The sequence below is a fragment of the Eumetopias jubatus genome, unplaced genomic scaffold (assembly GCF_037043125.1).
Source record: "Eumetopias jubatus isolate StellerSeaLion01/CBP00866 unplaced genomic scaffold, mEumJub1_p1.0 scaffold_1, whole genome shotgun sequence".
Classification (NCBI taxonomy): domain Eukaryota; kingdom Metazoa; phylum Chordata; class Mammalia; order Carnivora; family Otariidae; genus Eumetopias; species Eumetopias jubatus.
In genome coordinates, this window is record NW_028274807.1 from 110,984,797 (window position 1) to 111,004,268 (window position 19,472).

General features: G+C 39.0%; 1 protein-coding gene across 1 annotated transcript in view; it reads left to right on the forward strand.

The window, feature by feature from the left end:
* ERICH6 (glutamate rich 6) overlaps positions 1-17,961 on the forward strand; it is a 37,458-nt gene extending 19,497 nt beyond the window's left edge. The window contains exons 9-16 of the mRNA XM_088023093.1: positions 538-651; positions 1,604-1,761; positions 2,414-2,484; positions 3,482-3,627; positions 8,858-8,943; positions 10,837-10,992; positions 13,490-13,718; positions 17,698-17,961. Of these exons, the coding sequence (XP_087879219.1) occupies positions 538-651; positions 1,604-1,761; positions 2,414-2,484; positions 3,482-3,627; positions 8,858-8,943; positions 10,837-10,992; positions 13,490-13,718; positions 17,698-17,961 (1,224 nt within the window). The remainder of the gene's footprint in view (positions 1-537; positions 652-1,603; positions 1,762-2,413; positions 2,485-3,481; positions 3,628-8,857; positions 8,944-10,836; positions 10,993-13,489; positions 13,719-17,697) is intronic.
* Positions 17,962-19,472: the final 1,511 nt, after the last annotated feature.

Consider the following 19,472-nt stretch of genomic DNA (forward strand, 5'->3'; position numbering starts at 1 on the left):
CTGAATTACCCTCACCGCACAGACAGGAGAATTCAGAGCCCCAACCTGTGGCTCATGTGTGTTATCCTTTGTCTCCTGCATCTAGTCACATACTGTAACCCCCCTCCCCCACAAGGGACTCTGATGTCAACAGTAAAGTCAATTGTGCAACTTTCTTTCTTCACTGAGGAGGCATCCTAAGGACCCACGAGCTCCTGATGGGCTCAGCTGCGCTCTGGTGAACCAGACAGAGGCCCTCAAAACACCACCCCTGCCTCTTCAGGCCTCCCCAGCCCCTGAATAGAAATAATGTCTCCTTACTGGAATATACAGATCTTGCTGGCTTGGTGCCTTCTGGTATAGGATCTCAGCCCCCTGCAAGTTCCCCACCAACTATTTCAGCCCCCAGGGATTCTGACAGGTTGGCACAGCCCCACCACCGCTTGCTCCCCTACTGGACGTTTGCTGGCCCTGCCCAGAGCCCTGGATCCTACTGCTCCCAGAGGCTGTGGGCCTCCTTGTGGGCACCGATTCATTTCTGTTTTCCTTTCTCTGAAGGAAGAAGAGGAGGAAATATCACCCCAGTGTGAATTTTGTGGGTGCGATCTAAGAACATTTCTTTCCAATATGGATATTTTCTCTGATGATGATAACTCGGAATCAATAGAAGAAGTAAGTTCTAAAGCGGGTTTATGGAGGAAATTGTATTATTTTTCAATGTATGAAGTATGTTTGCATCTTCCCCTGCACTTCAATGCTTAAAAGAGTTACATGTTAGCTGGTGGGGAAATATAAATCATAGTCACAATGGGATACCGTTTCATACCCACTCCAATAGCTATAATCAAAAGGATGGATAATACTAACAAATGTTGGCAAGGATGTAGAGAAGCTGGAAGATAATATGGTGTAGCCACTTCGAGAAACAGTCTGGCAATTCCTTGAAGAGTTAAATACATGGTTACCTATAGCCCAGCAATTACACTTCTAGGTTTATGCCCAAGAGAATTGACAACCTCTATCGACACAAAAACTTGTACACAAATGTTCATAATAACATGATTCATAACAGTTGAAAAATGAAAACAACCCAAAATACCCATCAGCTGATAAACAGGTAAATAAATGTGGTGTATCCATACAATGGAATTTTATTCAACCATAAAAAGAACTGAAGTACTGATACATGCACAACATAGATGGACCTAGAAAACGTTATGCTAAGCAAAAGCCAATCACAAAGTACCACAAGTGTATGATTCCACTTATATGAACTGTACAGAACAGCAAATCTGTGCAGACAGAACACGGGTCGGTTGCTTCCAGGGGCTGAGAGGAGAAGAAGGTGGGGGGTGGGGGGAAGGGTTAAGGGATAAGGGTCACGTTCTAAAAAGTGGCTGAGGTGATGGTTTTGCACAACTCTGTGAGTTCACTAAAAACCATTGACTTGTACACTTGAAATGGATGCGAATTACGGAATGTGAATTCTATCTCAAGAAAGCTGTTACCAAAAAAATTTACCATAGATCATTATCCAAAGTTCATTAGCCATTTTGGGTTTTTCCCCCCCTAAGTATCTTCTTCGAGGACTGGTGAGATGAAAAATGACCTCTTTGTTTTTCAGGCCTCCTGTTGTAGGTATTTTCAAAATCTGATTGACTACATCTATGAGGAAAAAAAAAAAAACCAGGGCCCGAAAGAGGAATTAATCTGTATTAACCCTCACGCAGCTCACGGCAGTGAAGTTGATAGACTCAAAGCAAAGGAAAAAGCCCTGCAGAGGTAACACTGAGCCTTTGATATTGAAACTCAGGCCCACTGAAGTAGAGAGCTTTTGGTCGATGAACCTTGTTTTTTTCAAAACTTATAATTTTGAAGAGGCATTCCCAGGAAAGAAATAAAAATTGGGAGCCCCTGGGTGGCTCGGTCGGTTAAGCGTCTGCCTTCGGCTCAAGTCATGACCCCGGCATCCTGGGATCGAGTCCCACGGCGGGCTCCCTGCTCAGCAGGGGGTCTGCTTCTCCCTCTGCCCTTCACCCCACTTGTGTGCCCTCTCTCTCCCTATCTCAAATAAATAAATAAAATCTTTAAAAATAAATAAATAAAAGATTGGCCAAAGCAAACCCATTAAAATTCCTGGTAGATGTTTTTGAGATTCAGAAGCTCCCAGAAACTCTGTGAATTTTTTAACGATTTAAGGTAGAAATCTACCAACTGCAAATTCTCAGCTCAATTTAGAATTCCCATGTTGGAGAAATTTGTCGACTAAAGAGAGTAGAGACCCATATGTACTGATTAAATGCCTGGATTCCCAAGTAATGATAGGTAAAAATAATAAGGGACAGCATTTGAACAGTTAAAATTTGCACTAAAATTCTGTTTTAAGCTTCAAAACACATTTCAGACTTTTGCATCATATTTTTCAATTTTGTAGAAAACAGGAGCGACAAATGGCCAGACAATTTACAATAATGACAAATGGACAGCCCAATTTTTCTGAAGAAGGTGAGTTCCTCAACACTGATGCTATCGATCAGTTCTACATCAGAAAGCTCAGATGTTTGACCAAGAGCTGAAATTGGTATATTTAAAATGTTCATTCCAAGGGTTCCTGGGTGGCTCAGTCATTAAGGGTCTGCCTTTGGCTCAGGTCATGATTTGGGAGTTCTGGGATTGAGCCCCCTCATCAGGCTCCCTGCTCTTCGGGGTGTCTGCTTCTCCCTCTCTGCCCCTCCCTGCCCCTCCTCCTGCTTCTTCTCTCTCTCTCTCTCTCTCTCTCTCTCTCTCTCTCGTGTGTGCGTGTGTGCGCACGCACGCTCTTGCTCTCTCTCAAGTAAATAAATAAAATCTAAAAAAATTGTAATAATTAAAAATAAATAAAATGTTCATTCCAGTCAATGCATCAGTTAAGATGGTTCAGAAAATCTGGTATTTCACTTAAGTGGCTTCCGCTTACTGTTGTTATCGATCGAAATAAATTAGCAACATCCATAGAGCACTCTACAGGTAGCTGCAAAGAGCTTATGAGTTGCTATAGTATGGATAAAATTGAAGGAGCACTGATTTTTAGAATCAGAAGTTCTTGATTTATCTCCTTGCTTTTCTCCCTATAGGCTGGCTGATTTGGGGTAATTACTTAATCTTTCTGAGCATCAGGCAGCAACTCTACCACTCAGGATCTATTGAAAAGATACTTAGAAAAGATAAATGTTTGCTGTGGTTTAAACTAAATCCCTAGTATAAAGTTCCTTGATATTCAACTATTTCCTACTAAACATAAGGCCAGAAAATTCATCTTTCTTCTTTTAACAAAGGAATGTTTTCCTTTTTTAACAAAAGAAGGCACTCACTTTAATTTCATGAAGGACCTCATTTTTCTTCCATTAAAAAAAAAGTCTGATGAATCAATGAATTTGTAATAGGGTTTGAAATTTCATTTTAGGGAGAGGTTTTGGAACATTTTAAACAAATATCTACTTTCATGTGGTTTCTTTTTCCTTAGATTCAAAGCACTTAAAAACAATTTCTTATCAACTTTCCATGGATATTCCAGAAAAAGAGCTAATTGCTGACAGACTACTTGATTTCCAACTAGAAAATAGAAACATTTCCATCGTTTGCTGTGATGCTAGAATAGCATGTGGAAAGGTGATTCTCTTGTAATGCTTTTACTCGTGACTCTTTAAAATCAGTTTTTCCTAAAATCGTAAAAGCTGTCATAATGAATATAACAGGTTGGCTACATAACACATTTAACTCTTTGTCAAGAAGAAATGGTACACACTTGGCTCTTTAACTTCTACTAGACTTTATGTTTTTTTAGTCTCCATTGGATAAATTCTAGTTCACCACTCTCTAAACCGCGTCTGTGAGAATTAAAAAGTCATTTTTGAGGGTCATAACCAGTAGAAATCAGGCCAGGACTGCGTACTGCTCTTATTTTGGATGTCGGGGCCCTTGGGATGTAGCTGAAGACTGTGTCATCTTCCTTGGAGGCCTCCTGCACTGCTGAGTTGTTGACATGAGCCCGCAGACCATTTTGGACTCTCTGACCCTTTCAGCGGTTAGCCCCGTCACCACCACTCATCATGCTTACATTGTTGTTGTTCTTAATAAAGCTTGTCAAAACTTTTTTAAAAAGTGCTTTTACATACATTTTATGGCAAGCTATTTTGGTTAAAGCCTTTTTACTTTAAAATGTGATCATTGGAACATTTGGAACCCTTAAAAAACTAGAAAAAAGGGGAAGAAAATCACCAAAAGCCTTAAGCACTTCCCCAAAATCATTGCTAATATTTCAATATTTTCTAGATCCACACTGCCCAATAGGGTAGCAACAACTACATATGGCTATCTAAATTTAAAATAACTAAAATTAAATAAAATTTAAAATGGAATTCTTCAGTCACACTAGTCTCATTTCTAGTGCTGAACAGCTGTGTGTGACTAAGGGCTACCATATTGCAGTGCTGATACAGAACATTCTTGTGGTCACCAAAATTTCTGCTAGACAGCACTGTTCTAGACTTTCTACCCACTGGTTTTGGTTGACATTCTTGTAATTATATTACACATATAATTTTTATCTTTTTAAAATTTATTATAAAAAATATTTCCATGCTATTATATAGCTTACATTAACAGCATTTTGATACCTATGTGCTTCTTTATGTGGTTTATCTCACCGTTCCCCTATTATTGGGCAATACAGGTTAACAGTTTTTTTGCTATACTAAATAACATTGCTTTGAATATCTTTGTGTATAAATGTATGTTTATATAAGTATATTTTTTTCAGAATAGATTTCTAGAAATTAAATTATGGAGACCAGATTTCTTTCTCTTGGGTGATATAGAATTTAAGGTGTGGCAGTGAACTGAGGTAACTGACAGAATCAAATCCACATCCTGTCTGGGGGAAAGTCACCTGCCCGGCCCTCAGATTTCTCCTGCAAATTATACTTCAGGTTCAGTTACTAGCACATAGTGAAAAAGAATCAAGAATGCAAGGAAACTCAACACCACAATTAAAAACCCAGAGGAATAATATCTAATTAAAAAAAGACCTGCAAAGACTTTGGAAATTAAACTATGCTTGTAGAAATAAAATATCAGGGTGCCTGGGTGGCTCAGTTGGTTAAGTGACTGCCTTCGGCTCAGGTCATGATCCTGGAGTCCCTGGATCGAGTCCTGCATCGGGCTCCCTGCTCGGCGGGGAGTTTGCTTCTCCCTCTGACCCTCCCCTGCCATGTGCTTTCTCTCTCTCTCATTCTCTCTCTCTCATAAAAATAAATAAAATCTTTAAAAAAAAGAAATAAAATATCAACTTGAAGGTATATGGAGGGAACAGAAATCTATTGTGACATAATCAGTTTGTAAAGAAAAAATGGAACTTATAGAAACGAAAAATATAACAACTGAAGTTAAAAACTTAAAAGATGACAGTAACACAGGTTAGACCCAACTAGAGAGAGAACCAGTGACCTGGAAAAAAGGGGAAAAAATTTATAAAATTCTGGAAAAAAGGTAAAAAAATTATAAAATTCTCCACGGGAACGAAAATAAGAATACAGAATATAAAGTGTATGATATGATATGAAAATGAGGTGTCTAAAACACATTTGTTCAAAATCCCAAAAGGAGAAGAAAAAGATAATCAGAAAGAGGCAGTATCTGAATTTCCTAAAACTGATAAATGGGAAGACCCTGCAGATTTTGCCCAGTGAATCCCAATCAAGATGAAATAAAGAAAAAAAAAATCCTAGACATGTCAGAGCAAAACCAAGGAACACAGAGGAAAAAAAAAAATCTTAAAAGCAGCAGAGAACAAAAAGTTCTGTTTATATTTAAAGAGAATTATACCATCGGATAACCCCCCAACAGCAACAATGGAAGCCAGAAGGCAATGGGAATATATTTAGGGTGCTTCAAGAAAATAGTGGTCAATCTAGAAGTCTATAACCAGTTAAAATATTTTTTAAGAAAATGTGTCCAAAAAGACATTGTCTAGTAAAGTCAAAGATAATTTGTCACTAGTAGCCCCTCATTGAAGGAAATTCTAAAGAATGTGCTTTGTGTAATTGGATGATCTGAGATTCAAGAAGGATGAAGAGAAAAAGTGGTACGTTAGACCTTTTTTCATGTGGATTTATAAAAATTCTTTATACATTTAGGATACGAGCCCTTTGTATGTCATATTGCTGCAACCACTTTCCACTTCTTGGATTGTCCTTCACCATTTTAACTGTAATTTATCAAATCCTTCATGGATATTGCTTTTTTTATTGGTTGGTAAATCTTTCCCAGACCTGAGATAATACAGCTATTCTCCTATGTTAAAGAAATCTCTGTAGTTCTGCATTTCACATTTAGGTCTTTAATCCACTTGGAATTGATTTTTGCATATAATGTGCGGTAGTGGTCCTAATTTCATTTAAAAAATATGAAGGGACACCTGGGTAGCTCAGTTGGTTAAGCGTCTGCCTTTGGCTCAGGTCATGATCCCAGGGTCCTGAGATCGAGCCCCGCATCGGGCTCCCTGCTCAGCAGGAAGCCTGCTTCTCCCTCTCCCACTCCCCCTGCTTGTGTTCCCTCTCTCGCTGTGTCTCTCTCTGTCAAATAAATAAATTAAATAAATAAATAAATAAATAAATAAATAAATAAATAAATAAATAAAAGAATGTCTTGGCTCTTCTAAGTTCTTGATATTTCCTGTAAATTTTAGAATTGACTTGTGAAGACCTCCCTTACCCCAACACACACAAATAATACAATCTTGTTAAAATGTGAATTGCAGTTGCATTGGATCTAAAATCAATTTGGGAAGAATGTCATCTTTAAAAAACTTAATCTTCCAATCCATGAACATTGGGTCAAATTTATTAGAGGGATTGTTCAAATATTCTATTGTTTTATTACTTTTTTGGTCTAACAATCCTTGCAATTTTTGAGAGCGGTAGGCTAAAATATCCCATTATGATAATGGAATTTTTAATTTTCCCTTTTCCTTTTGTGAAATTTTGCTTTGTATATATTGAAACTATCTTAATATGGCAAAAATATTTTGTAAGGTTATATCCTCCTAGTGGATTTAAACTTTTATCATTATGAAGTAATCTTCTTTATCTCTGGTAATATTCCTTAGTATTTTCATGTATCATTTTTATTTATAATCTTTTTGTATCCTTATATTTTAGATTTGTCTCTTGTAAACAATATATGGTTGGGATTTTTCCTTAAAAATAGAACTAATCTGACATTCTTTGCCTATTAACTGGAGTATTTAGTCTATTTACATATAATTACTGACATTCCTTGATATTTTCTATTTGTTCCCTGTTATGTGTTTTTCTTTTCCTTTATCCTTTCTTGTCTTTTGGGGGAGTATTTAAAATATGTCATGCTATTTTTTCTTCTACCTCTAAAAGCTTGGAAGTTATATTCTCTGCTTCTATCATTTTTCTGGCTATCCTAGAAATTTCAGCAAGTAAACTTAATTAATCCAAGTCTGAAGTTAAGCTATATTATTTGCCCTTCTCTCACATATTATACCCAGAGATAGAATGGCTGAGTCCCAAGATATACCTGTCTTCACTTTACTAGATGAAGCCAAAATGATTTCCAAGTTTTTGGACCAAATTACATTGATCCACTAGAGGCAGACAATGGTGACTGTTGTTCTGCATCCTTTCCAATAGTTAGTACTATCAGACGTCACATTTTCTTTGCCAGTATGATAGGTATGTACTGATCTCTAATTGCGGTTTTAATTTTCCTTTCCCAGGTTACTAATGATGTTGAGCACCTTTTCATTTATTGACTGAGATTTCTCCTTTGAGAAGTGCTCAAGGGTGTTTTTAGCCCATTTTTTTCAAATGGTCATAATATCCAGGAGGAACTGGGTACCAGCATACTTGCATAAGAATGTTTGTGGTATCATTGTTTACAATAGTCAAAAACTGGGAATGACCCAAATATCTATTAAATAAATAGTGATAAATTCATACCATGAAATACTATACACAAATGAAAGTTAGTGGACCACAGCTACAAACTGGAACATGCATGAAACTCACATACATAATATTGACAGAAAGAAACAAAATATTAAAGATATTTTCTTTATGTTTCTACTTAGGTAAAATTCAAAATAAGAAAAAATTAAAGCTATATTGTTTAGAAATTGTAAAAGTGCAAAGCAATGACTATGAAATCAGAATAGAGGTTATGTCTAGGAAAGAAAGGTATCGACTTTGAGATAGACACACAGAGGGGCTCCTCGAGTATTGGCATTGTTCTATTTCTTGACCCGGATGGCGATAACAATGGGTGTTCACTTTATAATTACTCATTAACAAAACAGCATGTTTTAGCACTTTTCTGAATGTATTTCATATTTCATAATTTTTAAAATGAAAAAAATGTGTTATCTTCCAAAATAAATGGCAACATTTACATGAATATTTCAGTGGTTTCATTGTTTAGCCCTAGAAATTCTTGAATCTATTTTACTACAATACAGGATTAGGAATAAAAAGAATCTTTAACTAGAAATGTTACTGGGGATGCCTGGGTGGCTCAGTTAGTTAAGCGGTTGCCTCCAGCTCAGGTCATGATCCCAGAGTCCTGGGATCGAGCCCCGCGTCGGGCTCCCTGCTCGGCGGGAAGCCTGCTTCTCCCTCTCCCACTCCCCCTGCTGTGTTCCCTCTCTCGCTGTGTCTCTCTCTGTCAAATAAATAAATAAAATATTTAAAAAAAAATAAATGGCTTTTATCACTGTCTAGCAAGCAAGGAATGCCTATTATTATCATAATTAATGCGTTGTATCTGGAACAATTAACAGTTAAGGGTCCTTTCATTTTCTGTGCTATATACATAGATCATGAGGAACGAGCTCTTAGAGAAGCACTACAAACATGGAAGCAAGTTTCTGACTTCATTTCCAGATGGAACAACACAAATATTGTATCCTTTCAACAAGCTGTTTTTATTAGCTTTATTTCTTCACAGAAAAAGAGAAAAAATATATAGAAAACTATAGAGAAAAAACAGATATTGCCCCAAATCCTACCACCCAGAGAAAAGCTATTAACATCTTTTTAATATATCTTTCCTTTTTTCTATGAGCATACATATATAATTCTTTAAAAATTAATTTAACTCATTATTCATATCTTTCAACTTGCCCTCTTTGTATAATAATATTAAATAGTAATGTTATGAGTATATCATACACAATAAAGATAGAAATACACCACCATTTTTATAACCACAAGGTATTTCATTATAGGGATGTACTATAATTCATTTAGCCTAACCACAAAGGCGGTTTCACAATTTTTTGCCATATATACAACAGCTAAATGAACAGGTTTGTGCAGACTTTGTTGCATACTTATCACTTACTTCCTTGAATTGAATGTCTAGGGGTAGAAACTCTGGCTAAGAAATTACAGACATTTTAAAGCTTTGATAGATTTTGTCCCCCAGAAAATGTGTACCAATTTACACATCCATGAGCAGCACATTATTTTTTAATACAAAAATTCGATATCCATTTTATGGAACACTAAGTTATTCATCACTTGAACTTCTGCCTGGTGGCCAAGCCATTTGCTATTTGGACATAAAGGCCATTTAATACATCAAGGAAAGTAAAAAAAACAAAAAAACTATGAAATAAGGAGAGCTTTTTGGTGAATGAAGGTCCCACTTTTATAGGAGAAAATCATGTTTACTTATAGTTTCCTAAAAGTTTAGTCAAACCCCAATAATCAACTAGAAAAATGACTTTCATGGCATAGGAAGTATATGAAGTTTTTGTTCAGGCCCCATGAGAAAAAGTGTAGGTTTTGTCTTATTTACATCAATAAATTTTCCATAACGCCCCCCAAATTTTATTATTAGTTATCATTTCATGCCCTGGCTTTAATTCTTAATTCTCCTGAAAGCTTTGGCTGCTTTTCAAAATGACTCAATCTTGTGTTTACTTTTCCTCTGGGCTTCGCTGATCAGCTTGGATGGGACTGAGTATTAACAGTAAATTATCCTCAGTAGACTTTACTCATTTTGATGCTATTGTAAATGGAATTATCTTCTTAATTACATTTTCAGAATGTTCACTGCTAGTATACAAAAGTACAATTTAATTTTTGTACATTAGTCTTGTAGCCTACAATCCTGCGGAACTCATTTGTTAGTTCTAATATATTGTTTTGTGGATTCCTTAGGATTTTCTATATACAAGAGTAGGATAGTTTCACATCATTCATTTCCAATCTGGATGGCTTTCGTTTCTTCTTCTTTCATAAAATTTCCCTAGTTAGACCCTTCAGTGCAATGTTGAATAGAAGTGGGGATAGTAGACATTTTCATTTTGTTCCTAATCTTAGGGGGAAATCACTCAGTCTTTCACCATTAAGTATGATGTCAGCTGTGGGTTTTTGTTAAACACTATCAGGTTGAGGAGTTTCCCTTTTATTCCTAGTTCATTGAGTTGTTTATCATGAAAAGGTATTGGATTTTGTCAAATGCTTTTTCTGTATATATTGAGATTATAATTTTTTTGCGCTTTATTCTATCAATATATTTCATTGATTGATTTTTAGATGTCAAGCCAACCTTGCATTCTTGGGATAACTCCACGTTGTCATTGTATATATGTTTTTTTATATGTTGCTAGTATTTTGTTGAGACTTTTTGCATCTTGTAAAACTATTTTGATCCCATAAAAAGCATAAAATTCTTTTTGTAATAACAGTAGCTCTCATTCCAGAATGGTTTCAAAGTCTCTCTCATAAATTGAATTTATTCCCAGAAGGACATTAGAACAACTCAAATGACCTTATCTGATCTCAGCTACCCATCTGGAAATCTAGCCATCATCCGAGTGCCCAACAAAGTAAGTGGTTTCACTTGTATAGTCCAAGAAGACATGCCAACTGACCCTGCGATCCTGGCATTGCTAGATTCTTCTGGCAGAAGTTCATGCTATCATCCCAATGGAAATGTCTGGTAGGCTTCTAGGTTTCTCCTGCTGCCATTTTGGGGGGAGGTGGTTGTGAAATTTTACTTTTTCTTTTATTTTTCCCAACTTTATAATTGACATATAACATTGTGTAAGTTAAAGGCATAAAATGTGTTGATTTGATACACTTACATATTGCAAAATGATTATCACATTGCATTAGCTAACACCATTATGTCACATAATTATCACTTCTTTTCTGTGTTGAGAACATTTAAGATATACCCTCTTAGCAACTTTCAAATACACACACACACACACACACACACACACACACACACAGTATTATTAACTATAATCTCTATGCAGTACATAAATCCCTAGAATTTATTCATCTTATAGCTGGAAGTTTTCTTTTCCTTTCAAACGATAAAAATAAAAATAATTTAAGAATTATTTAAGTTAGTGATCTTTAGATAGTAATGTTCAACTCAGAGAAAATTTTTATTTATGTCATCCCATTTCTTCTCAGTGGAAGAATCCCAGGCAACTATGTAAAACAAAGCTCATCATATTCTTTCTATAAAATGTAAGAAAATATGAACTTTGTGATTTCAATATTAGAAAAAAGTCTCTAAACAAATTATATGGTCACCCAAGGGATTTGTGATATGAATCCAGGTGGTCTCTCTAGAGCCTATGCCTGTTAATGTTATACTACCTCATCTATGGAAATAATTTACAATGGATAGCTGCCACACTGTGTTGTTATAGTTTGTGTGTGTGTGTGTGTTATGTTTTGAGATATATCTATAACTATTCCAAGATTCCTATAGCCACAACCAACAATAATATACAAACAAAATCTCAGCAGATCCTGATCTTATTTTGATCTACGAACTTATCTACTCTGTGACTTTGCATTATTTCATTTAGCCTGAGAAAGTGAAATTTGTGTTCTAACTTCAAAGGCACTTCCAACTTCCTGAGCTTTTCAGAAAGAGATACTATTCCCCTTTAAATTATTTACAGGAATAACAATCTCATCTTGAGAAATTCCGTTCATAATTGACAAAGTCTGGACATTCTGCCAGTACTTGAGAAAATTAAGACATTTGTGTTTTTCAGGTCTAATGCAGTAGTCAGTCCATTAACCCTATGTGTAGTGGAGAATTTCTATTTATCCTTCAGGGTTCAATAACAATTCTGTATTACATCTGGTCTGGTACTGTATTAACTGTCACCAGATATCCATTGGTTTCTAGGACATTTGCCCTGTCTGTGAAGTCCCCTGACCCACTAGCTGGATCCCTGGTCCTCTGATGCAACTTCTGCATACTCTCAGTGCCCCTTCTAGCTGCCTCTGCCTTTCGTGTAGCAAGCTCATCTCCCCTGCTGGCCCCATGTTCTTTGAAGGCATACTCTGAATCTTTGCCACTACAAGCATGTATCTGTACATGATATAGACTCAAATAATGTTTATTAAATGAACAATTTATCTACATAATTTTAGCCAAGTATTATTTTCATCCATATTTCAAGACAAAAGGAAACTTCCTCCTCCCACATACAGTAAGATCATCACCGCAATTTCTCATTTGCACTTTTGGTATTAGATTACTGCCATTAATCAACAGTGGGGAAATAAAATGTGATCTTACTCTAGGGCCCCTCATGGACAATTCATCTAGTTTTAAAAATATAGTTTATTATCAAATTCAGCCAACTTTCTAAATACCCAGAACTGTACCTCTTCCCTCTCCTCAAGAAAGCGATGGCGATCCAAGTTGGAAGAAGGTGAGAGAAGAGGAGATAACTAAGTAGAATGGCAGTCCTTAGTGCCACTGGAGCTCAGACTGTGCTGGGCCTAATATGCATGTAATGTAGTAAAATGTGGCATCAGCTACACCAAGAGACTGGGGAGACCCCGTTAGTTTAAGCTCCACCTTGTGCTCCATCACAAGGCTCTTCACTGGCACTCTGAGCCATCTGAGAGATGTTCCCTGAGCCTCTCCTGCCCACACCTGGCCCTGATGAGAGCCCTCCTAGAAGGATTCCTGGCTCCCAATTGCTGGGTACTGTTAGAACACAGCTGTCCTGTACTGAGGCCAATGGGACCTCCCCCAAGACTTAGAGCCACTGGTCTTCATTTTGTCCTGGGGAAAATCTAAGCACTGGTCTTCTCCCCTCTTCGGGTACAGCCTGCTCGCCTCTCCTGCATGTCTTCTTGTCTAGACTAAACCTTCCCTGCTCCCCCTTCATTCTTCCCAGCACACAGTTTTCCAGACCCCTTTACGATCCCAGTTCTCTCTTTGGGACCCAGTTTGGTTTATCAGTAGGTCTTGGATTGGATCCACCACTTTAACTTAGTATGAAATTCAGTCACAGTATTATCATTCCCACGATTACCTGAGGTTTTGCACTATTCATATGCTGTTGGCTAGCATTAAACTGTTGCTCCCCTTGGCTAGCAAGTGACAGGGCTAAATTTAAGGTCGAAGTATAATGTTACTGTTTATAATTTTTAATTTCCTTTCTGCCCAGGGTATACATCAATATCTTGGGAGGTCAATACTCAGATCAAGCTGGCAACAGAATAAGGGCTTGGAATTGGTCCAGTTCTGTCGCTTCCTCACCCTTTGTTTCATTTAAACCTGTCTTTCTGGCTTTGAACCATTACATTGGAATTCGCATCCTAGAACAAGACAAGATTTCAATCACTTTTCTAGCAATGGGCCAACAGGCAAGAATCAGCGTTGGGACCAAAGTGAAGGTAGGTACATTTTTGAAAACAGTTCAAAGCATTTAGAATAATAAGAGTAAATGACTTTTGTTAATGTTATTACTGACAGATTATACTTGTGTGTAATCTACTGTCCACTAAGAGTTTTGGAATTCAATGAAAAAAACACATAATGAAAATTTCATATGGAATTGAGGTAAGCTTTTTGTTTGTTCTTCAGAAGTTCCTTTTAGTTCAGAGTGGATCCAACTAACATTTACTGTGTTTACTCTGTGCCCAAGTAGTGCTACTTTGGGGGTTTGGTTTTAGGATTTTGTATTGTGTATGTTTTCCTTCGTGCTATAGCAGAAAGCCCTGGGCTGAGTCAGGAGACCCGGGTTCTAACCATGTTCAAGACCAAGCATAAGTCCCATCTCCTTGGAGACACTTCCCAGACCTCCTAGCCCTTCGCCCAATCAGGGTCCATCATGGCTTTCCCTAGGGTATCCATGTACTCACCTCTGTCCCTGCGCTTGCTGGACCATGCCGCCTTACTTGCCCTTGGGCCTGCCTTTCCTACCAGATGGTGAGCTCCAGAAGGACAAAATCTCTGCCTTACTGATTCCTCTACCCCACCCAGGGCATGGCCTCGAAGACATTCTCAGTAACTGGCAGTGGTTAAGAACGTGGTCTTCAGGTTACAGGGACACAGTTTCATACCTCAACTTTGCCACTTAGCTAAGTGGGTGAACTTGAACTTCAGTTCCCTCTTCTATAAGATGAGGATAATGATTCCCACCAAATAGATAGCTGTGAAGATTCAATGCGAATGCTAATTACTTAGCATGGTGCTTGGTACCAACTAAGTACTCAGTAAACGATAGCTCCATATAGACTTTGTCAATTATATGTCATTAATGTTGAAATATATATAGATATAGAGATAGAGATAAATAAAAAAATCGAGATTCCACTTTCATCCTTTCATCTTTTCTAACCCCTTTCCCAAAAGTAATCACCACCCCGAATTTAGTATTCCTCTGTTCAGTGTATTTATAAATTATTCCTACACATCTTTTTTAAAATAAAAGTTGAATCCTATTGCTTGTATTGTTGGGGGGATTCTCTTTGCTTTCATTTTCCATTTAAGGAGTATTAGGGGTTTTTCCATGTCTACATTTCCAGGCATATTTGTCTATTTTATTTTTAATTGCTCCATAACGTTTTATATGCACTATAGTTAATTTATGCCACATAGAGCGGCCTCCCAGTGGCACCGGCCAATTATTCACTTCCTCCTCCTAGAAGCATTTCTTGCCTTGCTTCCAGGACACTCCTCTCCCTTGATTTTCCTTCCACCTCGGGGACTGTTCCTTCTCATTTTTCTTTGCTGACTCTCTTCACCTCCCCATTTTCTACATATTGAGGGGCTCCAGGCCTCTCCCTGGGGCTCTTCTTCATCTCCTTACGTGAATCACTCCCTGGGTGGTCTCATGGAGTCTCCTGTCCTTAAATACCACCTTCATCTTGATAACCCTTTCATCTTCTCTCCCATGAACTCTTAGCTTTGCACATCCCGGATTCCAACCCTGCATCTCTGTTTGCGTGTCTAAGAGGGCATTAAAAACTTAGCGAAATTACATCTTAGAGCTTGCCCCACCCTCAGTCTTCTCCACCGTGGACAATGACAACTGAGTTCCTTCGGTGCTCAGGCCACTTTGGAGCAGTACTCCCCCTCTCCATGTCACAGCCTCACATCTGTTCCCTGCAGGTCCTCTAAACCCTACCTCCCACACAGCTCCGGTCTCAAACCCTTGGTCTCAAACCTTCTCATGTCCTCTCATACCATCCTTCTTGTCTGCCTCTTGGGCTGAGTCCATCTCTTGTTTAGATCATTATAAGAGCTTCCTAATGAGTCTCCCTGCTTCTGGCCTTCCCCAGGTTGACTCTTAAGGCTCTGTCATTAGGAAATTCAAGATGTTGACTATCTTCTTGGCACCTTGTGCCTTCTGCCTTGGGCCGGCCTGATCTTCCACCTCACGCACATATTAGCTCTTCAGCTCTGCCCATTACGGGGCTCAGTGTAATCAGTGAAGTTCTTTTTTTTTTATTTTGACAAATAGATTATAATATTATCAATATGTATTATTCCCAATGTCCCTACTAGTGACCTTTGCCTCAAATGCTATTCTGTATGATGTTAAATTGCTACACCTGCTTTCTTTTTTGTTAGCATTTGCTTGGTACATTTTTTGCATCCTTTGATTTTCGATGTTTTTATACAGTTTTAAGTTAGATGTGTCTCTTGCAAACAGTATATAACTGGATTTTTTGCTTTCCCCAACCTAATAGACTTAATCTTTTAATACGTTTGATTTTAATGATCACTCTAAAATTGTTAACACCTCTTTTTTTCTATATGCCTAGAATTTCCAAGTCCTCTAGTTATTGCTTCTCTTTGACAACAATAATTTTCTCCAATCCCTCAGAAGATATTTACCATATATATCCCAGAGTCTTCCTCTGGCTACTGTCTCCCTGAGTATTGGTATCTCTGACAGGTAAATCTGGCCTCTCTCTCACGGCCTCAAATTTCCTCAGATATTTGGTGATTCCTGGTTGTGTGTTCATTTTGTATTTGAGAATCCCTGCTTTCCTGCATGTTCTGCTTACTGAAGTTTGTGTGTGGGGACTGTGGGAAAGTGGTATGCGCTGTTGAGGGGTAGAAGCCTAGCCCCAGTGCCAGACTTCCAGCTCCAGCCTGTGCAGCCTGGGGGCACCAGGGTTGAAAAACGGGAACACCCCCACCCACGTAAGGGCTGCCTCCCAACTGATCAACTGATCCTTCTAATATTTACCTCAGGGCCCCTCCTCCTTCTCACTTCCGTTAACTTTGATCTCAGGATGTGTGTGTTTGGGTTAGTGGTTTCATTTGGTCGTTTATCTCTCTATGGTCGTTTATCTCTCTATGGTCGTTTATCTCTCTATGGCTATGTCCATCTGTTTTTTGATATTCAGGAATTCCGTAAGATTATTCCTGCTGATCTAAATCTTTTCTATTTCCTAGAACCATTATTGATTTACTCTCTTAAAAAGTTTTCTGTGATTCTATGGAATTCGGGATTGAAGGGAAGTTAAAAATGCTGGTGCATTCTTTGTTACTCCTCCGTCTCACACTCCCTCCCCGGCCGGCCGTCCCTCCCCCCTTCCCTCCCTCCCTCCCTCCCTCCCTCCCTCCCTTCCGATGCCGACGCCGACGCCGACGCCGGAGGGAAGGCGGTGCGTTCCGCGTCTCTTGCAGGTGGGTGGTCACTCGGCTCGCAGCAGGTAGTGGTTCAGCTTGCATTTAGCCCACCCCACTGAGGCTAAACGCCCCTCCTCCGCTGGTCCTGAATCCACACACGGGAAACACACACACAGGTGAGACTGTCCTGACAGAGCCATTCCCCTTCCTGCCGCTGCAAGGAGGCGACATCCCCCTGCATCACCAAAGGCTGTGAGGCAGGGGAAGAGCAGAGGCCAAGGGAGGCTCAGGGAAAGGTTAATGCGGACCTGCTTCCTGGAGGTAGCGGCACAGGTTAGAAGGAACGGAGCTTCAGCCGTCCGGATCCTACTTGAAAGCTCGGCTGAGGTGCCGCCGTCTCTGAGGAAGGGTGCCCGCGCAGGGCCTTCCTAGCCTCCAGCCCAGCACTGACCACGCTCTCCCCACTGGGCATCGCCCCGCGAAGGGACCGTGCTCGCGGCATCTTGGCGCTCCCCTCAGTATACGCTGAGACATTACTTGAATAAATTGTAAGGCTTTGAAAGTGTCCAAATTCTATGTGGTCAGGCCTGCTGTGGTCTCTCAAATCTCCAGAGCATTCTAGCTCATTCTTCCTTCAGATGAGATTAACACCGCTGCCCCCCGTTTGTAGATAATGAGACTCAGGGGATCCAGCTCCAAAATTAGTGCCGCCCGCTCACGTCCTCCCGCCTCCCCGCTGCCACAGGTGGACCCTGAGCTTCCCTTCTCTTTCTTTTTGCTGAAAAGCTCCCTAACCCTGAGGAGATTCCAGTTCTCCGGTACCTGAATGGGGATGACCTGCTGCTGCTGGCCAATTTAATAAAGATTCGACGCCTGTTTCATAAACTTGAAGGATGTGCCCATTTTCCCTCCAGCCAGGTTTGGGAAAAATTAAAGCAACCTTCCTACCTTTCCTCACTTTCTGTAAAACTAATTGCCCTTTGTCACAATTCCGGTATAAAGAAAGATACAATAAAAACAATATCAGCTATAATAAATGAAAACACTTAACAAATGATGGTGCCTTCATTTTTTATTTTGGGAGGGGGCCTGAGAGATTTCAAGAAAAATGTAATGAGCAGGGAATACCAAGAAATATGCTTTATTGCACGTTTAGAACACATCCTGAGTCACCAGTAGCTTACATTCGTAGTCGGAAAACCAAACTACTCACCTTCGGGACACCGGAGAATGAGCGTGGTCATTCCTAAGTGTCCATTATCAGAGTTCTATCAGGAAAACCGAAAGCAGGGAGGATTAGATGCTTCCAAAACCATCCGAAAGGCTCCGCAAGTGAAGGTCAAGGAAATCCCCTGCTGGCTCTTGGGAAATCCGGAGGAGAAGGAATCTCAGCAGGCCGTGAAGCCAACAGCACCACAGTGAGCCGGAGCTCTTCGGATGAGCCGCAGCCGCACAGAGGAGCGCAGGATCACAAGAAGGGGCCATCTACCCCACGTCCACCCCTCCTGCCCACCTCGCAACCTACAGGCCTCTCCCTGGGGAATGGACAGAGGTTCCTAGACTCAGATCTTGATCAATGCTAAGTGTTCCAATTTTATTTTTGCCTTCTCCCCTCTTCCTTTTCACTGATGGATGAACTTTTAGTTTCTATCAAGTAAGACAAATATTAAACTAATTGAAGGTGTATCTGTATAGCCCTGAAAAAATAGCACATTAGTACAACACATAACAATCACAACAAAGCCTTAACTGAATCTGTTTTTTGTACATCAGTAAGAATTATTTTGGGAAGCTAAACCCAGAGTGGATACTGAATGAGGCCTTGATTAATTGGAGACTGGCAGGATAAAGAAATGACATCGTTTATCATGTGGCTTCATGTTTCGTGACAGAATGTTATTTAAAATTATCTTCACTTTTATACTCTGGTTTCTCTTCAGATCAGATAAAGCTTTCACCTTTTAAAATTATCTTAACTTTAAAAATAATTACATGTAGGGCGCCTGGGTGGCTCAGTTGGTTAAGCGACTGCCTTCGGCTCAGGTCACCATCCTGAAGTCCTGGGATCGAGTCCTGCATCGGGCTCCCCGCTCAGCAGGGAGTCTGCTTCTCCCTCTGACCCTCCCCCCTCTCGTGCTCTCTTTATCTCTCTCATTCTCTCTCTCTCAAACAAATAAAATCTTTTAAAAAATTAAAAATAAAGAAATAAAAATAATTACATGTAATAAAGAAATTGATGTTGCTTCTTTAAAAATGTATTAAAAATAAAAATGTTTCCAAGTGAAGAACATATCTATATCTATTAATCTATTAGGGTCATATCTCAAGGCAGTTTTATTTATTTAAAGGATTGGGTTGTTAAAAATAACAATAATGACATATCTTACTTTGAGTATATATACAAAAAGTAGATTGGGGTATGCCATAGATTTTATATATATCAATGTCTGCTTTTTCATATGGTTGTTTTAGGCAATCTCAGTGTTTTTTTTTTAAAGATTTTATTTATTTGAGAGAGAGAGAATGAGAGATAGAGAGCATGAGAGGAAAGAGGGTCAGAG